This window comes from Equus quagga, chromosome 4, assembly GCF_021613505.1.
Source record: "Equus quagga isolate Etosha38 chromosome 4, UCLA_HA_Equagga_1.0, whole genome shotgun sequence".
NCBI classification, from domain to species: Eukaryota; Metazoa; Chordata; class Mammalia; order Perissodactyla; family Equidae; genus Equus; species Equus quagga.
Window position 1 is genome coordinate 109,396,137 of NC_060270.1, and position 20,129 is coordinate 109,416,265.

General features: G+C 39.1%; 1 protein-coding gene and 1 long non-coding RNA gene across 3 annotated transcripts in view; one reads left to right on the forward strand and one right to left on the reverse strand.

The window, feature by feature from the left end:
• Positions 1-8,205: 8,205 nt before the first annotated feature.
• Positions 8,206-9,866, reverse strand: LOC124238042 (uncharacterized). Its single transcript, XR_006888220.1, has 3 exons — positions 9,738-9,866; positions 8,919-9,119; positions 8,206-8,415 (listed from the first exon to the last, which is right to left on the reverse strand). It is a non-coding gene; the product is annotated as an uncharacterized LOC124238042 (long non-coding RNA).
• Positions 9,571-20,129, forward strand: part of BBS5 (Bardet-Biedl syndrome 5) — a 28,009-nt gene continuing 17,450 nt past the window's right edge. The window contains exons 1-4 of one of the 2 annotated variants that reach the window (XM_046658480.1): positions 9,571-9,925; positions 12,064-12,146; positions 14,529-14,594; positions 15,289-15,338. In XM_046658480.1, the coding sequence (XP_046514436.1) occupies positions 9,711-9,925; positions 12,064-12,146; positions 14,529-14,594; positions 15,289-15,338 (414 nt within the window). In that variant the 5' untranslated portion in view covers positions 9,571-9,710. The remainder of the gene's footprint in view (positions 9,926-12,063; positions 12,147-14,528; positions 14,595-15,288; positions 15,339-20,129) is intronic. The other variant, XM_046658479.1, reaches the window with a different exon arrangement.

Here is a 20,129-nt window from a genome sequence, read left to right on the forward strand (position 1 = left end):
CCTGGGGCAGACACCACCTTAACCAAGTGATCAGGTTGACATTATCAGTAATAAGTCATGTTCATACCATGTACCCCCTGATTTGATACCAAATTGCACAATATATATAATATGATCCCTTTACTTCCTTTATACACTTGCCTCAGTTTAGGGATGAGTATGCATGTGTGAGTATGTTCAGGAATATATACAAGAGGTTTGGGAGGAAATAGACCAAACTATTAGCAATACTTACTTGTGGGGAGAAAAGTGCTATTGCAAGAAAGGAGGCAGATGACGGAGGACTTTCATTCTTGATTCTATGTATTTCTTTGTTGTTTTAAAATTTTGTGGCAATCACTTTTGTAATTTTTATTAATTAAAAAAACGTAAATAATCTAAACAAGAGAGAGAGAGAACTCTGGGGAAGATTTGCAACTTTCCACTCCAAAGCTCTGGTCTCCTCCCAAATATGAAGAAGTACTCTCATAAGGCATCTTTTGAAGACCTTTTCTGATTAGTCATTATCTACTTTCACTTATTTTCAAAATACTTGATTCACACCAATATAATTTAATGCTACTCTTAAATTTGAATTCTCATTTCTCATCTCTAAACTTTAGCATCTTTTCCAGCAGGACTGTTAAGACTTAGCTGGGTGGCGAGTGCCTATATGTCTCAACTACTCCACAGGCAAATCCAGGATGAAGTATTGACATATATCAGATGTTGGAGTGTATGTAAGATCTAAATGATGTCAAATGAAAGAAAAGTGAAATATAAATGTAACACTGGCACGTGTGATTATATAACACCAAATTCTATCAATGTGGAGATGGTTAAGTGTAAATTAATGTTTTCCCCTGATGTCATGTAGATATAATCTTTGACTCTTTCTTCACAAAGCTGAATAAATATTTGTTAATTAATTGAAGAATAATACCACACTGAGTGCAAGATAGTGTTATGTGGCAAACGCAATTGGAAAAGATAAAGAGTAGCTCCCATGGCTCTAGGAAGGAGTCCAAGTCCTAATCGTTGCCCATCTCCAGCTGAGGCAAGTGGCAAGTGTGTGAATAAGAGAATACATGTTTTACAGACCAAAGAATCACTGGAGTTAGAATATGAAGCCGATGAGAATGACTATAAGAAGAAAGAACATTCTATATTCTCATTGAATCTCCAAGATATCATTATTTTCATGTGAAAATAGGTATTAATGGATAGGAACCTCAGATGTCAGCAGTATCACGTTGCCTCTAACAATAAGATAAGATTGGCTAAAACATCCATTCCACATTCTGCGCAACATCCAATAATGTCCCCAAGATGTCAGTGATATCCCAGGGGATTTATCTTCTCATAGTTACCAACAGCTCCAAGCTTTGACTTACTCTGAATTAACTAGTTCTGATTATGGATGGCTCCATCTTCACAAACCCCCATCCCTGTTCTGAGCCATGAAATTTAGCACCTCTTTCTGATTTCTATAGAGGGGAAAATACTCACACAAAACCTTGTGTTTTAACAGATTTTGCTTAAAATTTTTTGAGATAAATGGGTTTTACATCACAATTCTATGGATAATGTAAAATCCAGAGTTAGAAATCCACGCCATTCAAATGACCTTCCACCATTATGTTGACATTGCAATTTCTACTTCACGTTCCCTCTAGACTCCTTGCCCCTCCTCTCCCTTGTTTCTCCCCTCCCTTCACATTATGAGTATCCTGAAGTATATAAGCTGAGAGCCTTCTGGAAAGCATTTTTCACACTGTTTACTTTTTAGTACAGATAATATTATAGCTTACAAAATGGATTTTCTAAGATTTACTAGTTATGTTACGAGTAGATAATAGAAATTCTAAGAAATAGACAATTTTTTTCTTCTTTCTATAATCTCTTTAATCTTTAAAATTTAACCTGATGGGTAACGTACCGTAAATAGTTCCAACATCATCAGATTGTTTTTGTGTTTTGGATTTGCATGAAAGAATAACAACGATTAAACCCAGTCCATTGATAATGTTTATGTTTAATGCTGTGAGGAGGTGCAATTTTATCAGCCCATTGAACATTGAAGCTCAATTTGAGTGTAAAAATCACATTGTAAAGCAAAATAATAACTTTCTAAACGTGTTACTATGTACTATTAACAGCATACTATTAAAATAACTTTGGGCGCCATCGTAATATACTTTGGAGGTATGAGTTGAAAATGTTTTATAAAAATTATTAATAATGAAATATAAATAATTATATTTCCCTTGTTCTTTTTTATACAGAAGATACACAGGAGCTATGACATAGTTCAACTTAGATCAAGGCCATGTAATGTGTGTAATACTACAATTGTACTACAATATGGATATAAATGACTGAACTTAGTTTTGGTAGGGTGGCTGCCACAGAAATGTCTATCATTTTGTCAATGATGGTTAATATATAAAGGCTTGCCCATTTTTTAGTGGAGGTTAGGGTAACATAAATATTAATTTAGGAGTATAACTTGACAGTGTGATAGGTTTAGATTGGGGAGGAGGATGTATCCAGGCAGAGAATAGTATAAAAAGAAAAGCAGCACAGGCACATACTGGGAATCAGGAGTTCAATAGTTCAGAATTCCTGGCCATTGGTAAATAGTGAGACGTAACACTAGAATTTTGGGGTCATCTGCTTTGATAATGATAATGATAGAGGATTCAGCCTTTTAAAGGTTAGGGAAGAGACACCGAAGTATGGCAAATGGAACTAGGTGATTCAGCTAGGAGTCATTGGTTTGTTTCCAAGTGGACCAGATTGCAGGTCAATAGGGCTGTTAACACTGGGAAGAGAAGAGGCCTGATTCCTATCATTACTAGTAGCACCAAAACACAGGGGCTGCAGCTATTACAAAGAGAACCATGTAACTTGGTAGGAAGATCTGAGGTGATGGGTACACAGCCTTCTTCTCTTCCCCACCCGACACTTCACTGTTCCCATCAAAGCCAGGATTTGCCTCCTCCGCACAATTCACTGCCTACCATATACACTAAAATGTCAACTGAATCTACCTAAGTGAGAACACATTGACTTTGGATGTGGTACATTAAGAAAATGAACATGTTTTTAAGCACGGTATACTGTTCTTAACAACATATCTTAATTGCTGACAAGTTTAGTCCAAATTGAGAATTTTTGTGTTTCACCTAGTTGCATGAACAGCATGTTCCTTTGCAGCGATATAAGAAAACATCATGTTTTTCAAGGATGTCAAAGAAAACATCCCATAGAACATCTTGCACATAAACCATAAAGTTTCATTTTATTTTGCATAAACTTGAAATCTTTAAATGGATTCTACAACTTCCTTATAGTAAGAAAATCTCTGTTCAACAAAATACCAAAGAGTTCTATAAATTCAACATTTCAGTACACAGGTTAAGTATTATAAAATAAAATTTTTATAATAACATTAAAACCCTCTAGTAGCTCTTTTATATTTTAAAATAGTTTGCAATAAACCCTACTCAGGAACTTTTGACATTTAATGATTGTCTTCACATAGAAGTTAAGGAATAGATCAAATACTTGGAATAGTACACATATAATTACTTCTCCCCTTAAAGGCTTTTTGCTTAGTATCAGTTTTCTAATAGTTTGACTTGGAAAGTTGTTTCTAAGTACAATAATTTTGTTTTAAGATACAAATATATTTCAATCAACATTGACTGCCAAATTGGACAAAGAGTAAAATACTTGCACTGAAGCATATTTTCTTATGTAAATCTAGATTTTAGATTTTTTTTTTAATCTTAAGGTTATAAAATGCATTTTGGCTTCCTGAATGTCTTCTTAGTAAGATGTATCTTCTTGGCAGAAAGAATAGCAACCAGAGGGACATCCATCATATTGTGGACACTCAATGAAAGGCGAAAGCTGACATCTTGGAGGAAAGATTCTCATTCTTACCTGTGAATGCTCAACATTAATAAAGAAGGTGATCATTTTAAAAAGGAGATGGATAGAGTAGGGAGAAGAAGAAATGACTCAGTGATATAATGATAGACAGTTTGTATTCTTGTTTTGACTTTACTGCGCTTCTTTGCAATCCAGCCCACGCACTGCCTTTCACTGGGCTCTAAGGTCATCACACATTTCCCTCCTCAAGCCCTTAACTTTGCTTTTAGGGATAAGTATAAATAGGTGTTCTTTTTTTTTCTATTGAGGTATAATTGACATATAACATTATATTAAAATAGGTGCTCTTGAAAGAAGCTAGCAAGCGAGAACACCACCAACAAATGGTGCTAGAACAACTAAATATTCATATAGAAAATACAGGAACCTCACAGAGGACAAAAATGAACCTCAACCTTCCCTCACACCATCTATAAAAATTAACCTGAAACAGATCATAAACTTAAGTGAAAATCTATAACTGTAAAACTGCTAGAAGAAAATCTTTGTGATCTTGGGTTGGGAAAGATTTCTTAAACACGACACACACACACAAAAAAACACATATTAAATAGAAAAGAAAAAAGTGATAAATTAAATTTCATTAACATTAAAAATTTAAAACTTCTGCTCTTTGAAAGACAAAAATTAAGAAATGAAAAGGCAAGCCAGAGACTGAGAGCAAATATTCACAATACATATATCTAACAAAGGACTTTACTCTTACAAAATTCAAGAAAACAACTCCATTAAAAATGTGAAATGACATAAACAGATACTTTACAAAAGAGATTTACAAATGGCAATGAGCACATGAAAAGATGCTCAACAGCATTAGTCATTAGAGAAATACAAGTTAAAACCACAATGAGATATTACACACCCACCAGAACCGCTAAAGTTAAAAAGATTGATGGGGTGGGGTGGGGCCAGCCCCATGGCCAAGTGGTTAAGTTCACATGCTCCACTTTGGTGGCCCAGGGTTTCGCTGGTTCGGATCCTGGGCGCAGACATGGCACTGCTTGTCAGGCTATGCTGAGGTGGCGTCCCACATGCCACAACTAGAAGGATCCACAACTAGAGTATACAACTAAGTACTGGGGGAACTTGGGGAGAAAAAGCAGGAAAAAAAAAAGAAGATTGGCAACAGTTGTTAGCTCAGGTGCCAATATTTTTAAAAAAAAAAAGATTGACAAATGATGGAGATACATTGCTGGTAGGAATGTAAAATGTAAAATGGTACAACTATTATGGAAAACAGTTAGCAGTTTTTTAAAAAGTTAAACATACACCCACCATATGACCCAGCAAGTCCACTCCTAGGTACTTACCCAAAATAAATGAAAATTTACACGCACAAAAAACTTGTGCATGAATGTTCTTGGCAACTTTATTAATGATAAAAACTGGAAATGGGGCCTGGCCCCATGGCCTAGTGGTTCGGCATGCTCTGCTTCAGCGGGCCAGGTTCGCAGATTCAGATCCCAGGTGCAGACCTACTCCACTCACCAGCTGTGCTGTGGCATTGTACTGCATGCAAAATAACAGAGGAGGCTTGGCACAGATGTTAGCTCAGGGCTAATCTTCCTCAAGCAAAAAAAAAAGAGGAGGATTGGCAATGGATGTTAGCTCATTCACATCCATTTTTTTCTTTCTCAGTAAAAAAACAAAGCAAAACAAAACAAAAAACTGGAAACAACCTAAATGTCCAACAGGTGAAACAACCTGCAATACATCCACAGAATGCAATACAAGACAGCAATAAAAAGGCATGAACTACTGATACACGTAACGATATGGAGGAACCTCAAAACATTGTGCCAAATGAAAGACACCAGATACAAAAGAGTATATATAGTACTTAATTTATTACACAATTTATATGAAATTCTAGAACACTCAAAAATAATTTACAGTATGGCAAATTTTATGTTATAAATATTTTACCACAATAAAATAATGAAAAAGAAAAACAATCTACAGTGATAGAGAGCAAATAAGTGGTTTCCTGGGACCTAGAGTTGACTGCAAAGGGGCACGAGGAAACTTCTTGGGGTGACAGAAATATTCTATAGCTCCCTTATGGTAGTGATTACATGGATGCATATCCTTGTCAAAATTCATCGAAGAGTACACCTAAAATAGGTACATTTTATTGTTTGTAAATTATACCTCAATAAAATTGATTTAAAAAGTAAAAACACAAACACGCACAAACTCTTTACTTGTGAAGGCAGGAGAAAAAAACAGTCTGGGAAACAAAGCATATGAAGGCCCACTTATACACACATTGAAAAATAGGTCTTGAAGTGGCCGGCCCCATGGCCGAGTGGTTGAGTTCTTGTGCTCCACTTTGGTGGCCCAGGGTTTCACCAGTTCAGATCCTGGAGGTGGACATGGCACCACTCATCAAGCCACACTGAGGTGGCGTCCCGCCTAGCACAGCCAGAGGCACTCACAACTAGAAAATACAACTATGTACTGGGGGAGGTTTGGGAGAAGAAGAAGGAAAAAAAAAGAAAAAGAAAGATTGGCAACAGATGTTAGCTCAGGTGCCAATCTTCAAAAGAAAAATAGGTCTTCATTTTAGTCTTCATTTGAAAGGTCCTACTGTGATATCAGTGTATTAATTTAATATTGCTACACAATAAAAGATCACAACATTAGAAGTTTAAAAACAACACATTTATTGTCTCACAGTTTCTGTGGGTCACGAGTCTGGGCTGAGTTCTTTTTTTTTTTAAAGATTTTATTTTTCCTTTTTCTCCCCAAAGCCCTCTGGTACACAGTTGTATATTTTTAGTTGTGGGTCCTTCTACTTGTGGCATGTGGGATGACACCTCAGCATGGCTTGATGAGCGGTGCCATGTCTGCACCCAGGATCCGAACCAGAGAAACCCTGGGCCACTGAAGCAGAATGCACGAACTTAAACACTCGGCCACGGGGCCGGTCCCATAGGGTGAGTTCTTTCCTCAGGGTCTCACCTGAAATCAAGGCGTCAGCCAGGATGTGATCTCATCTGAGGCTTGGGGTCCTCTCCCAGGCTCATTCAGGTTGTTGACAGAATTTGGTTCCTTGTGATTGGATGACTGGAGTTCCTGTTTTCTTGCTGGCTCTCAGCTCCTAGAGGCTGGCCTCAGTTTCTAGCCATGTGACTCTCTCACAACTTGGCTATTATTTCACCAAAGTCAGCAGGAAAATCTCTTTTAAGGGCTCACCTGATAAGGTCAGGCCCACCAAGGATAGTCTCCCTTTTGATTAATTCAAAGGACATTAATCACATCTGCAAAATGCCATCTTTGCCACAAAACATAACCTAATCACAGGACTGACATCCTATCATATTCAGATTCTTCCACACTTAAGGGGAGAGAATTATGTAAAGTATGTACAGAATTACGTAAAAGATGCAATTATGTAAAGGATGGGGGAACCTTAGAGGCCATTTAAAATTCTGCCTACCACAGTCTGCCCTCAACAATTTATGCCCCTTCCAGAAGAAAAAAAAATTCACTCCCTCCCAAGGTTCCCTGCTCCTCCCATTACAGCATCAGCTCAAAATCCAAGACCTCATCATTTAAATCATCCATATCCAGTGCAAACGAGGCTCCTGAATGTATAGTCCCCCCTTATCCATGGGGGATAAGTTCCAAGACCCCCAGTGGATGTCTGAAACCACAGATAGTACTGAACTTAATATATACTGTTTTTTACTATACATACCTATGATAAAGTTTAATTTATAAATTACACACGGTAAGAGATTAGCAACAACTAACGATAAAATAGAACAATTTTTATAACAACATACTGTAATAAATTGACAGCCTCACTACTCTTGCACTTTGGGGGCCTTATTAAGTAAAATAAGGGTTACTTGAACACAAGCACTGCGGTAACTCGACAGTCCATCTGACAATCAAGATGGCTACTGACTAACAGGCTGGTAGTGTATACAGTGTGGATATGCTGGACAAAGGGATGGTTCATGACCCCAGGTGGGACAGAACAGGACGACACAAGATTTCATCACACTGCTCAGAATGGTGCACAATTTAAATCTTATGAATTGTTTATTTCTGGATCTGTCCATTTATTTTATTTTATTATTTTGTGTGTGTGCATGAGGAAGATTGGCCCTGAGTTAACATCTGTTGCCAATCTTCCTCTTTTTGCTTGAAGAAGATTGTCGCTGAGCTAACATCTGTGTCAATCTTCCTCCGTCTTATATGTGGGATGCCACCACAGCATGGCCCGATGAGCAGTGGGTAGGTCTGCACCCAGGATCTGAACCTGCAAACCCTGGGGCCACTGAAGCAGAGTACACAAACTTAACCACTACACCACCGGGCCGGCCCCTGTAATTTTCCATTTAATATTTTCAATCACAGTTGACAGTGGGTAACTGAAATCGCAGAAAGCAAAACCATGGATAAGGGGAGATTACCGCAATTCATTAAACACAGTTCCTTGAAGTACAATTCCTCTTGGCAGACCTATGAAACGACAAAGACCAGTTGTCTGTTCCCAACACTCCCATCAAACAATGGCAGGATAGGCATAGGAGAATAGTTAGAGACATTGCAATTCAAAAAGGGAGAAATGGAAAAAAAATGAGTCACTGGCATAAAACAATTCTGATATCCATCTGGGCAAATGTTGGATTTTTCTTAAGTTTTAAGATTTGAGAATAATGTTCTATGGCTCTCAGCTCTGCCCTTGGGGCTCTTGGTTCTACCCTCAGAGTCATCCTTGCTTTTTCATGAAAGGTAGCACATGTTTGCAGGTGAGTAATTGTATCAGCCTGCTTCCTGACAGCAGAATTTTGCTGGGTCTAACAGCCTCGGCTATTTGTTAAGAGTAGCACACCACCCCGATACCAAAATCTTTATTAGTTTTCAATTGCTGCATATGACAAATTACCACAAATTTAGCAGCTTAAAAACAGACATTTACTATCTCCCCGTTTCTGTAGATCAGAAGTCCAAGCATGGCTTACCTGGGTTTTCTGCTTAGGATCACACCAGTCTGCAATTCAGATATTTCCTGGGGCTAAGGGCTCATCAGAAGTTTTGGTGAGGGCCGGCCGGTGGCGCAGCAGTTAAGTTCGCATGTTCTGCTCGGAGGGCCCGGGGTTTGCTGGTTCGGATCCCGGGTGTGGACATGGCACTTCTTGGCCAGCTGCGCTGTGGTAGGCATCCTGCATATAAAGTAGAGGAAGATGGGCACGGATGTGAGCTCAGGGCCAGTCTTAGCAAAAAGAGGATTGGCAGCAGATGTTAGCTCAGGGCTACTCTTCCTGGGAAAAAAAAAAGGTATTTACTGAGTACCCACTCTGTGGTAGGCACCATTCAAAGCGAAGTAGGTAGATGAGGCCCTGTCCTCAGAGTGCCCACAGGACAGCGACAGAAAGATCGGGGACCGCCTCAGTTGACATTTGAGCTAGGACTTAAGTGACAAAGCGCAGGCCATGCAGAGACCTGGGAAAACAGCATTCCAGAGAAAGGGGGCGCTCCAAAGGCTCTGAGCCCTGCCCGGCTACAATGTAGGCAGAAGGAGAGGGCAGCACGAGGCTGGAGAGGAGGGCAGGGCCAGATCAGGCGGGGCCAGACATGGAATTCAGAGTTTTAAGTCTCAATTTCTTGTCAACGTAGAAAAATGGGGACAGGGTGTGGAACTGCTTAAGGATGTGTGTTTGGAGGTCAGAAAGGTCACTCAGAGGTCAAGGACACGCTCCTGGGGCGGGGCCAGCAAGGCTTCCCCTTGAGCCTCAAATCCGCTTAACGACGCGATGGGGCCGGGGAAGCGCGCGCCCTACCTCGCGGAAGCTTGGATCTCGGCGCGCGCCGTAGACGTCGTGACAGAGGAGGCCCGTTGCCTTGGAGCCGGCGAAACGCCGCTCGGCCTCTGCCTCTGGGCAGCGCGCGGCCCGCGGGCCCTGGTCATCATGTCTGTGCTGGACGCGCTTTGGGAGGACCGGGATATCCGCTTCGACGTGTCATCGCAGTGAGTCGCCGGGATCCCGAGGGGCCTGGTGCCTGTAGAGGGCGCCGCAGCGCGATTTCGCGGCCCGCGGGCCGAGCCTGCGCCCCACTGCTCAGGGCTCTCGCGAGGGTGGGAGGCGGTTTGCGCCTGTGGTCCACAATTTGGGGGACCCCCAGACTGGCGCCGGGACTGCGGCCCTTCTGAGGCCGGCGCCACAGCCCGAACGCGGCTAGATTACGCGGTTTTCGTCCCGTGCGTTTCCTGGCCCTGGGGACCAAGAGGAAGCTGAGCCCAGACACGGCGAGGACCACCCAGGGCTTGGGCGTCTAGTACACCCAAGTGAGACTGGGGCGCCAGTTTGCGGTGGAAGGAACACAGAGCAGGGACTCAGGAAACCGGGGTTTTAAAACTAGCTCTGCAATAGCGACAGACATTGTAGGCCCCTAGACTTCACCATTCTAAGCTTGGATGTCTGTAAAATGAGGGAGGTGGGAGTAAGCATTCTCCAGAATTCCTGACTACACAAGCTTTATTTCCATGATAAGCTTCCATCTAGTTATTCATCTAAATCACCAATAGGAAGAAGGAGCTGCCTTTTGGAGCCTCTCAAACAGAAACCCTGCTTTTGGAAAATTTCATGCTTTAAAGAGAGAATAATTAGAATCCTCCTACCCAAAAGTCCAGGAAAAAAATGCCCATTGGGATGTTAAGTGTTGGAAAACAGTAAAGCTAAGGTTCTTGGGTTAATGGTATGCAGCTTCTTAGCCACTCTTATGATTCCTTATCATGAACAGAACCTTCTTAGGTAGAAAATGAAATATTAATTTCCCAGGTTTAGTTGCGGCTAGGTATCTAATACCAACATGGCCTTAGATCCTTTAAGAAGTTGTGAGGGAAGGAGATTTATAAAATTATAAACCATATTTACATATTGCACATATTCTGTAACTTTCTATTACCCTTGGAGGGTTCTTAATCCAAGCAAAGGTCCATTTCATGAACATTTTCAGTTTATTAAACATTTATCCAATGCTCACTGTGTGCTGATTACTGTGTTGATAGCTAGAGATACGGAAATAATAGGAAATGATCCCCCCCCCTTGTAGTACAGGAGATACACATAGACAAGTAACTATAAAAAATGTAGTTAATACCATCCTGAATAAAATAAAAGCTGAGGGACTATATAAACAGAATAGTTCATTCTGCCCTTGATTTGAGCCCTGAAGAATGGGCAGGGCCTTGTCAGGGTAAGCAGGAGGAGATTATTCCAGAAAAAAGAAGAAATATGTTAGAAGCAGACTCTCGGAAATATAAACCTCATTGGCTGGAAGGCAGAGTCTGGCAAGTAGAAGATGGAGATACAAATAGAAAGGTAGATTAGCCAGATTTTGAGATGTTCAGCTGAGGATTGTGGACTTCATTTTCTGGACAGGGAGATTAAATGGAAGACTTTTAAGCAGGGAATTGATATGATCACATCTGTATTTTCAGTGGGTAATTGAGTTGGCTCTATGGAAAATGTGTTAGAAGGCTCTACCACATATTCTGCTAAGGCTTTTTTGACACTCTAGAATACATTCTATCAGCAAACTATTCTTCCTTCTGTAGTCTCCTTTGTCTATTAGTTCACTAGGTCCTGATGATGCTTTGCTTTAACCTGTTCCTCCCATAACTGCCTGACCTCCTCTTCTCTACTCAGATACCTCTGGGGATTCTCCACTGTCCACAGAATAAGGCCCGTACCTATCCGACTGGCATTCAAGGTTCTTCATAATCTGGTTCCTTCTTACATATCCAACTATATTTCCCTCTACCTCTCAATACCCACCTTCTTCTCCAACCACGCCAGTCTTCCCACATTCCCTTATCATTTCTCATTTATGACCTTTAATCATGGACTCCTCTCTCGCTCTTTTACTTTTCCAAATCCTACCTCTCCTAGTTCTGGCTTCTCTTCACGTCTCTGATCACTACAGGTCCCACTGATCTCCAGTTCTTGAAGTTCTTGAAGACCTTATTTTCAAATGCATGAGCATTTGGTGCTGTATCATTTATACTGTTGGCTGTTTTGTATGCTTATGTCTCTTCTCTCCCTAACTAGATTGTAAGCAGGTGTAGTTGTAGCTATAAAATTAAAGCTTTTATATTTATTTTAGACAAATGAAAACAAGACCTGGAGAAGTTCTTATTGATTGTTTAGATTCAATTGAAGACACCAAAGGAAATAATGGGGATAGAGGTGAGTACATTTTCTAATATATTTTATAGTTCTGGTTTAATTTACAAATGTTAAATCATATTAGCTAGAGAATAAGATATGGAATAGCATTATATGTAAATGTAGTTGTGAGAGTGGGAGAGTTAAATCTACGTAAGACTTTTCTCAGATTTAAACAGAAGAAAGGCTCAGTATAAACCAGTAGCCAGAGAATACAGGTTCTCCCTCAGAACTTTGGTCCTTCACTAAGTCCTGGTTCTGACATCAGCTTTATGCATTGTAACTGTTAAAACTCCAGGAGCCCTGTTTGCAAGTGGCATGACATAGTTCAGACTTTAGGATCTGCCTCCCCACAAAAAGAATGTGGGGTAGTGGAACATAAGTAGGTCATACCTGGGGCCATGCTTCCTTTTAAGAAATCCAAGAGTAATGCACAATCCCGTAAGACTGACACCTAGAGATGGACATGTGGAGAGCAAATTTAGTGCCGTTTTGTGAAGTCTATTTGTAGGTTAAGTATTGGAAAATCGTGTGAGATGTCTCTGAATGTCACTGAGGAGCAGCCAGGGCTGGACTCTAGAGTCCCTCCCAAACCAAATTTCCCAAGGCTGGAACTTTAAAAAGTCCAGGCTGCGTACTGCAACTGTCCTTGGAGCCAGTGTCCAGTGATCAGCAGGTCTTGAGAGCATCACTGCTGTTATTCAAGTAAAAAATTGGGGATGAGTGGGTAGCTTAGTGTATCTAAAAAGGTTTTTTAGGAGAGAGGAGGTTTAGGAGGGTGGGACATAAACCTCTTATTGAAGAGAGGAGTAAGTGGGGAAAAGGAGCAGACTTCATTCAAGTACCAGGATCAGTAAATCCTGGAGAAGTAACAGTAACCGTTATTGGTAGAACATACTCATGCAGCCTTTTAAGTAGCCACTTGCTTAGATCACATTTCTGAAATGCTTCCTAGTGTCAGCCAGGCCCAGGTGAGAGTGAGGTATGAAGATCTAGCAGCAAACAAGAAGTCTTAGTTTGTGCCTGTGAGGGTGGAATAATAATCTCTCAGTAGCCACATCTTGACGAAACCTGAGTTAACTTGAGGAAGCCGGGACAAAGTTTGGTTCTCATATGGATTGGCAGGAACTCTTGTGTGACAGTCCATCCACCAGTCCAAACAAAGACTGTGGGTAATAGAACATTTTTCAATTCATTAAGTACTCATTGAGTGCAGAATCCTATACCAGCACTTTGGAGTAGGGAGGACAAAACACCTCCCTGGCCAGAAATCACCATCACGTTGCCTGAAATCTTACTATTAATAAAAATAACTGTGTGTGCAGACACCTCAGAAACAATTCCTGAGCTGATAGATGTGATGTCTGCTCTTCTCCGATCTTGTGTGAACCTTCCACTCTAGCCATGCTGGGTAACTTATTTTAGTCAAACATACCATGTAATGTTCCTCAGTTTCCCTTGAGAATGCCTTTCTTTATTTTTGGAACCTCCTATCCCATCTCACTCCGGCATTCATACAGGCTTAGTTTCTCTGATTTTAGATACTGCAGGGATTTTCAGGGAGGAAGGAGTATGACCTGGCTGTGGATTACTCATCAAAAGAATTCTATGGTTATAATTTTTTTGAAGAAAAGTTGTGTAAAGCAAAGTTAAGCAAGTTTTATTGTTTAAGGATATCTCAAAGATATCCTAATATGGTAATTGTGTTATAAATCTCTAAGACTCAGTTTACCATGCTCAGATTTACTTGACTTTTTTTTTCTTGGAGCATCTCTAGGAACCACTTATTCCACAACACATGCTTTGAGAAATGAAGTTTATCTAACTTTGTATTTCAGTGTAAGAACATCAATCTGAGGCTAAGAATGAAAAGCATAAAGCCTTAAACAGACTTCAGCCTGGCCATAACTTCATATAAGTAAAAAAGTGCTCACAGCAAAAAAATTGGGTATATAAGTGTATCTGGCTCATTTAAATGAGAACTGCTTAAGAAAGCACTTATTATGGCAGAGATTAGCTTATATATGAGAGTTGTTTGAGAAGTTTGATTTCATTGAATGGCTTTGTAAATGCCGTCCCATACTCATTCTCATTGTATGCATATGACCTGCTGGGTCCCTAGAACAGCTCTCTTCTGTCAGTTTGAGTCAAACTAAGCTGTTGACAGTGAATACCTTCTCCCTTCTATACCTGTCAGATTTTGTTTCTCTGAGATTGTGAATCATACGTTGTATACCTTACACAGGATAGTTATGTGCAATGAATATTTTCAATTAATAAATGTATGAAAAATATCTATGGATGTCGCTGCTGATACTGGACAGAAGTTCCATGTCGACCTCTTTCTTTACTGCAAAAATGAGTCCTTACTTAAGGTAACCTATTTTGTTGGTTTGCTTTCAGGTAGACTCTTAGTAACAAATTTAAGAATTATTTGGCACTCTTTGGCAATATCCAGAATCAATCTTTGTAAGTATCTTTATTAGATAACACTAAAGAAAAGAAACCCTTTGTCAAGTGAACTTACATAGTGGCTTTTGATACCAAACAAGCTATACCATGAAATATGTGGAAAACTTAAATTGATAAAAACTTCAGAAATCCTAGACTAACCACAGACTGCATCATAATGCAAAAAAAATGTTTTTCTGTCTGTCCATTTTGTCTCTCATAAGAGAAAGACATATATAAGATTAGTGCTTTTACATTGAATGATATTTGTTTTTGTTTTTTGCTTATTTTTGACAACTTGCTATAACCTGTTTCAAGTACTCCCAAAGAAGGGAGATCTCAATTCTAATGAACGTACAGCCTTTCATTGTGTTAAATTCTGTTTGACTTATTTTTTAAAACTATTTAGATTATCCAATTAGACTTTTTCTCTTGATGTAATGGTGCTAAGATTTTCAATAAGTAATAGGTTTTAGAGAAGTAAACTTCCTTTTCCCATGTTATGAATGTTTTTGTTTGTTCAAAGAAACAGAATTGACTTTCTAGTTCTTCTAATTATTTAACTTAAATTTGTAGTTATTTCATAAAAATTTTTAAAAGTTGTATTTTTACATATATTTAATTTTTTAAATTGTTAAAAGTTCTGTATATGGAGTTTTTTTTCTCAGTTCATTGTATCATGTTCTTTAAATTCTTTGCTTTTGAATTTTAGCTGTTGGTTACAACTGCATACTAAATATCACAACAAGGACTGCCAACTCTGTGAGTCTGAAAAATCTTATCAAATATGTATATAATGAAGAAACAGATATTTGAGATTGATGTTTGTTTTCACTGTAAATGAGAAATTGCTCTTAAAATTTTACCTTTTTTTTCCCCTCAAAGCATGACATGTTTTTTATTTAGTTAAAATATTGTATGGATACAGAATCATAGAAAGGGACACTCACATGGCTTAGAATTCAAAATATCTCATGTTTGAGATTTTTTTTCCCGATTTTTTAAAAAATCTATTTATTGAGGTCATATTAGCTTGTAACATTGTGTGAATTTCAGGTGTACATTGTTATATTTCACTGTAGACTGTATCACTATAGACTGTATCTGTGTTCACCACCAACAGTCCAGTTTTTATCTGTCACCATACACATGTGCCCCTTTACCCCTTTCACCCTCCCCCACTCCCTTTTCCTCTGGTAACCATTAATCTGTTCTCCTTATCTATGAGTTTGTTTATCTTCTCCGTATGAGTGAAATCATAGTGTATTTGTCTTTCTCTGTCTGACTTATTTGGCTTAGCATAATACCCTCAAGGTCCATCCATGTTGTTGTGAATGACACAGTTTTGTCTTTTTTTATGGCTGAGTGGTATATCAATGTGTGTGTATATATATATATATACCACATCTTTATCGGTTCGTCCATTGATGGGCACTTGGGTTGCTTCCAAGTCTTGGCTGTTGTGAATAGTGTTGCAGTAAACATATGGGTGCATAAATCTTTTTCACTTGTTGATTTCATATTCTTTGAATAAATATCCAGCAGTGGAAGACCTGGGTCATATGATATTTCTATTTTTAGTTTTTTGAGAAATCTCCATACTGTTTTCCGTAGTGACTGCACCAGTTTGCATTCCCACCAGCAGTGTATGAGGGTTCCCTTTTCTCCACATCCTCTCCAACACTTGTTGTTTTTTGTCTCATTAATTATAGCCAGGTGTGACAGTGTGTGAGGTGATATCTCATTGTAGTCTTGATTTGTATTTCTCTGACGGTTAATGATGTTGAACATCTTTTCATCTGCCTATTGGGCATCTGTATATCTTCTTTGGAAAAATGTCTTTGGAAAAATGTCTGTCCATATCCTCTGCCCATTTTTTGATCAGATTGTTCATTTTTTTGTTGTTAAGTTGTGTGAATTCTTTATATATTTTGGAGATTAACCCCTTGTTGGATATATGATTTGCAAATATTTTCTCCCAGTTGATGGATTTTCTTTTCATTTTTTTTTTTGTTTTTTAAGATTTTATTTTTTCCTTTTTCTCCCCAAAGCCCCCCGGTACATAGTTGTGTATTCTTCGTTGTGGGTTCCTCTAGTTGTGGCATGTGGGACGCTGCCTCAGCGTGGTCTGACGAGCAGTGCCATGTCCGCGCCCAGGATTCGAACCGACGAAACACTGGGCCGCCTGCAGCGAAGCGCGCAAACTTAACCACTCGGCCACGGGGCCAGCCCCAAGGATTTTCTTTTCATTTTGTTGATGGTTTCCTTTGCTTTGCAGATGCCTTTTAATCTGATATAGTCCCATTTGTTTGTTTTTTCTTTTGTTTCCCGTGCCTGAGTAGACATGGTATTTAAAAAGATACTGCTGGGGCTGGCCCCGTGGCTGAGTGGTTAAGTTCTCGCACTCCGCTGCAGGCGGCCCAGTGTTTCGTTGGTTTGAATCCTGGGCACGGACATGGCACTGCTCATCAAGCCACGCTGAGGCAGCATCCCACATGCCACAACTAGAAGGACCCACAATGAAGAACATACAACTATGTACTGGGGGGCTTTGGGGAGGAAAAGGAAAAAATAAAATCTTTAAAAAAAAAAAAGATACTGCTAAGATCAATATCAAAGAGTGTACTGTTTATATTTTCTTCTAAGAGTTTTATGATTTCAGGTTTTACATCCAGTCTTTAAACCACTTTGAGTTAATTTTTGTGGGTGGTCTACTTTCATTCTTTTCTATGTGACTGTCTAGTTTCCCCAACACCATTTATTGAAGAGACTTTCCTTTCTCCATTGTTATGTTCTTAGTTCCTTTGTCCAAGATTAACTATCTGTAGATGTGTGGTTTTATTTCTGGGCTCTCAATTCTCTTCCATTGATCTCTGTGTCTCTTTTTGTGCCAGTACCATGCTGTTTTGATTACTATAGCTTTGTAGTATATTTTGAAATCAGATATTATGATGCCTTTTGTTCTTTTTTGCCAGGATTGCTTTTGCTATTCAGAATCTTTTGTTGTTCCATATAAATTTTAGGATTCTTTGTTCTGTTTCCATGAAGAATGTCATTGAGATTCTGGTTGGGATTGCATTGAATCTGTAGATTGCTTTAGGTAATATGGATATTTTAACTATATTAATTCTTCCAATCCATGAGCATGAAATATTTTTCTATTTCTTTATGTCTTTGATTTCTTTCAATTAATGTGTTATAGTTTTCAGTGTATAGGTCTTTCACCTCCGTGGTTAAATTTATTCCCAGATATTTTATTGTTTTTGTCACAATTGTAGATGGGATTGTATTCTGGACTTCTCTTTCTGCTAGTTTGTTATTAGTGTATAGAAATGCAACCGAGGGGCTAGCACAGTGGCATAGTGGTTAAGTTCGCAAGCTCCACTTCTGCAGCCCAGGGTTCATGGCTTCGAATCCCGGGTGCGGACCTACACACTGCTCATCAAGCCATGCTGTGGTGGCATCCCGCATACAAAAATAGAGGAAGATTGGCATGGATATTAGCTTAGCAACAACCTTCCTCTAGCAAAAAGAGGAAGGTAGGTAACAGATGTTAACTTAGGGCCATTCTTCCTCACAGAAAAAACAAAACGCAACTGATTTTTGTGTGTTGATTTTGTATCCTACAACTTTACTGTATTTGTTGATTATTTCTAATAATTTTTTAGTGGATTCTTTAGGGTTTTCTATCTATAGAATCAGATCATCCGCATGTAGTGAGAGTTTCACTTCTTCCTTCCGATTTGGATCCCTTTTATTTTTTTTCTTGCCTAATTACTTTGGCTAAAACTTCCAGTACTAGGTTGAATAAGAGTGATGAGAGTGGGCACCTTTGTCTTGTTCCTGTTCTCAGAGGAATGGCTTTCACTTTTCTCCGTTGAGTATGATGTTGGCTGTGGGTTTGTCATATATGGACTTCATTATGTTGTTACTTTCTCTCTATACCTATTTTGTTTAGAGTTTTTGTGATACATGGATGTTGGATCTTGTCAAATGCTTTCTCTGCATCTACTGTGATTATCATGTGATTTTTATCCTTCATTTTGTTAATGTGGTATATCACATTGATTGATTTGTGAATGTTGGACCATCTCTTCATCCCTGGAATAAATCCCACTTGATCATGGTGAATGATTCTTTTAATGTATTGTTGTATTCAATTATCTAATATTTTGTTGAGGATTTTTACATCTATGTTCACCAACGATATTGGCCTGTAATTTTCCTTTTTTGTGTTGTCCTTGTCTGGTTTTAGTATCAGGGTAAGATTGGCCTCATAAAATGAGTTAGGAAGTATCTCATCCTCTTCAGTTTTTCAGAGTAATTTGAGAAGGATAAGAATTAGATCTTCTTTGAATGCTTGGTAGAATTCACCAGAGAAGCTGTCTGATCATGGACTTTTGTTTTAGGGGAGGTTTTTGATTACTGTTTCAATCTCTTTAATTGTGATTGATCTATTCAGATTCTCTAATTATTCCTGATTCAGTTTGGGGAGATTGTAGCATTCTAAGAATTTATCCATTTCTTCTAGGTTATTGAGTTTGTTTGCATTCAGCTTTTCATAGCACTCTCTTATAATCCTTTGTATTTCTGTGGTGTCCATTGTCATTTCTCCTCTTTCATTTCCTTTTTTTTTTTTTTTCCTGAGGAAGATTAGCCCTGAGCTAACATCCATTGCCCATCCTCCTCTTTTTTTTTTCCACTTGAGGAAGATTAGCCATGCACTAATATCTGTGCCAATTCTCTGTTTTTTTGTATGTGGGACACCACCACAGTATGGCTGGTGAGTGGAGTAGGTCTGTGCCCAGGATCTGAACCTGGGCCGCCATGTGAACCTTAACCACTCAGCCATGGGGCTGGGCCCTCATTTCTGATTTTATTTTTCTTCTCTCTCTCTCTCTCTCTTTTTTTTTTAGGTAATTTATTTTTCTCCCCAAAGCCCCCAGTACATAGTTGTATATATTTTAGTTGTGGGTCCTTCTAGTTGTGGTGTATGGGATGCTGCCTCAGTGTGGCCCGACGAGCGGTGCCATGTCTGCACCCAGGATCCAAACCAGGAAACTCTGGGCCGCCAAAGCAGAGCGGACAAACTTAACCACTCAGCCATGGGGCCAGCCCCTGTCTTCTCTCTTTGTTTGTTAGTGAGTCTGGCTAAGTTTGTCGATTTTGTTTATCTTCTCCAAGAACCAGCTCTTAGTTTCATTGATCTCTTCTGTTGTTTTTTTAGTCTCTATTTCATTTATTTCTGCTCTGCTTTTTTATTGCTTCCTTCCTTCTAGTGACTTTGGGCTTTGTTTGGTCTTCTTTTTCTAATTCTTTTAGGTATATGTTTATTTGATAATTTTCTTGTTTCTTGAAGTAGGCCTATATTGCTATATATTTTCCTCTTAGTACCACATTTGCTGCATCCCATAAGTTTTGGTATGTTGTGTTTTCATTTTCATTTGTCACTAGGTATTTTTTAATTTCTCCTTTGATTTCTTCATTCATCCAGTAGGTGTTCAGTAGCAGATTGCTTAGTCTCCAGATATCTGTGACTTTCCCAGCTTTTTT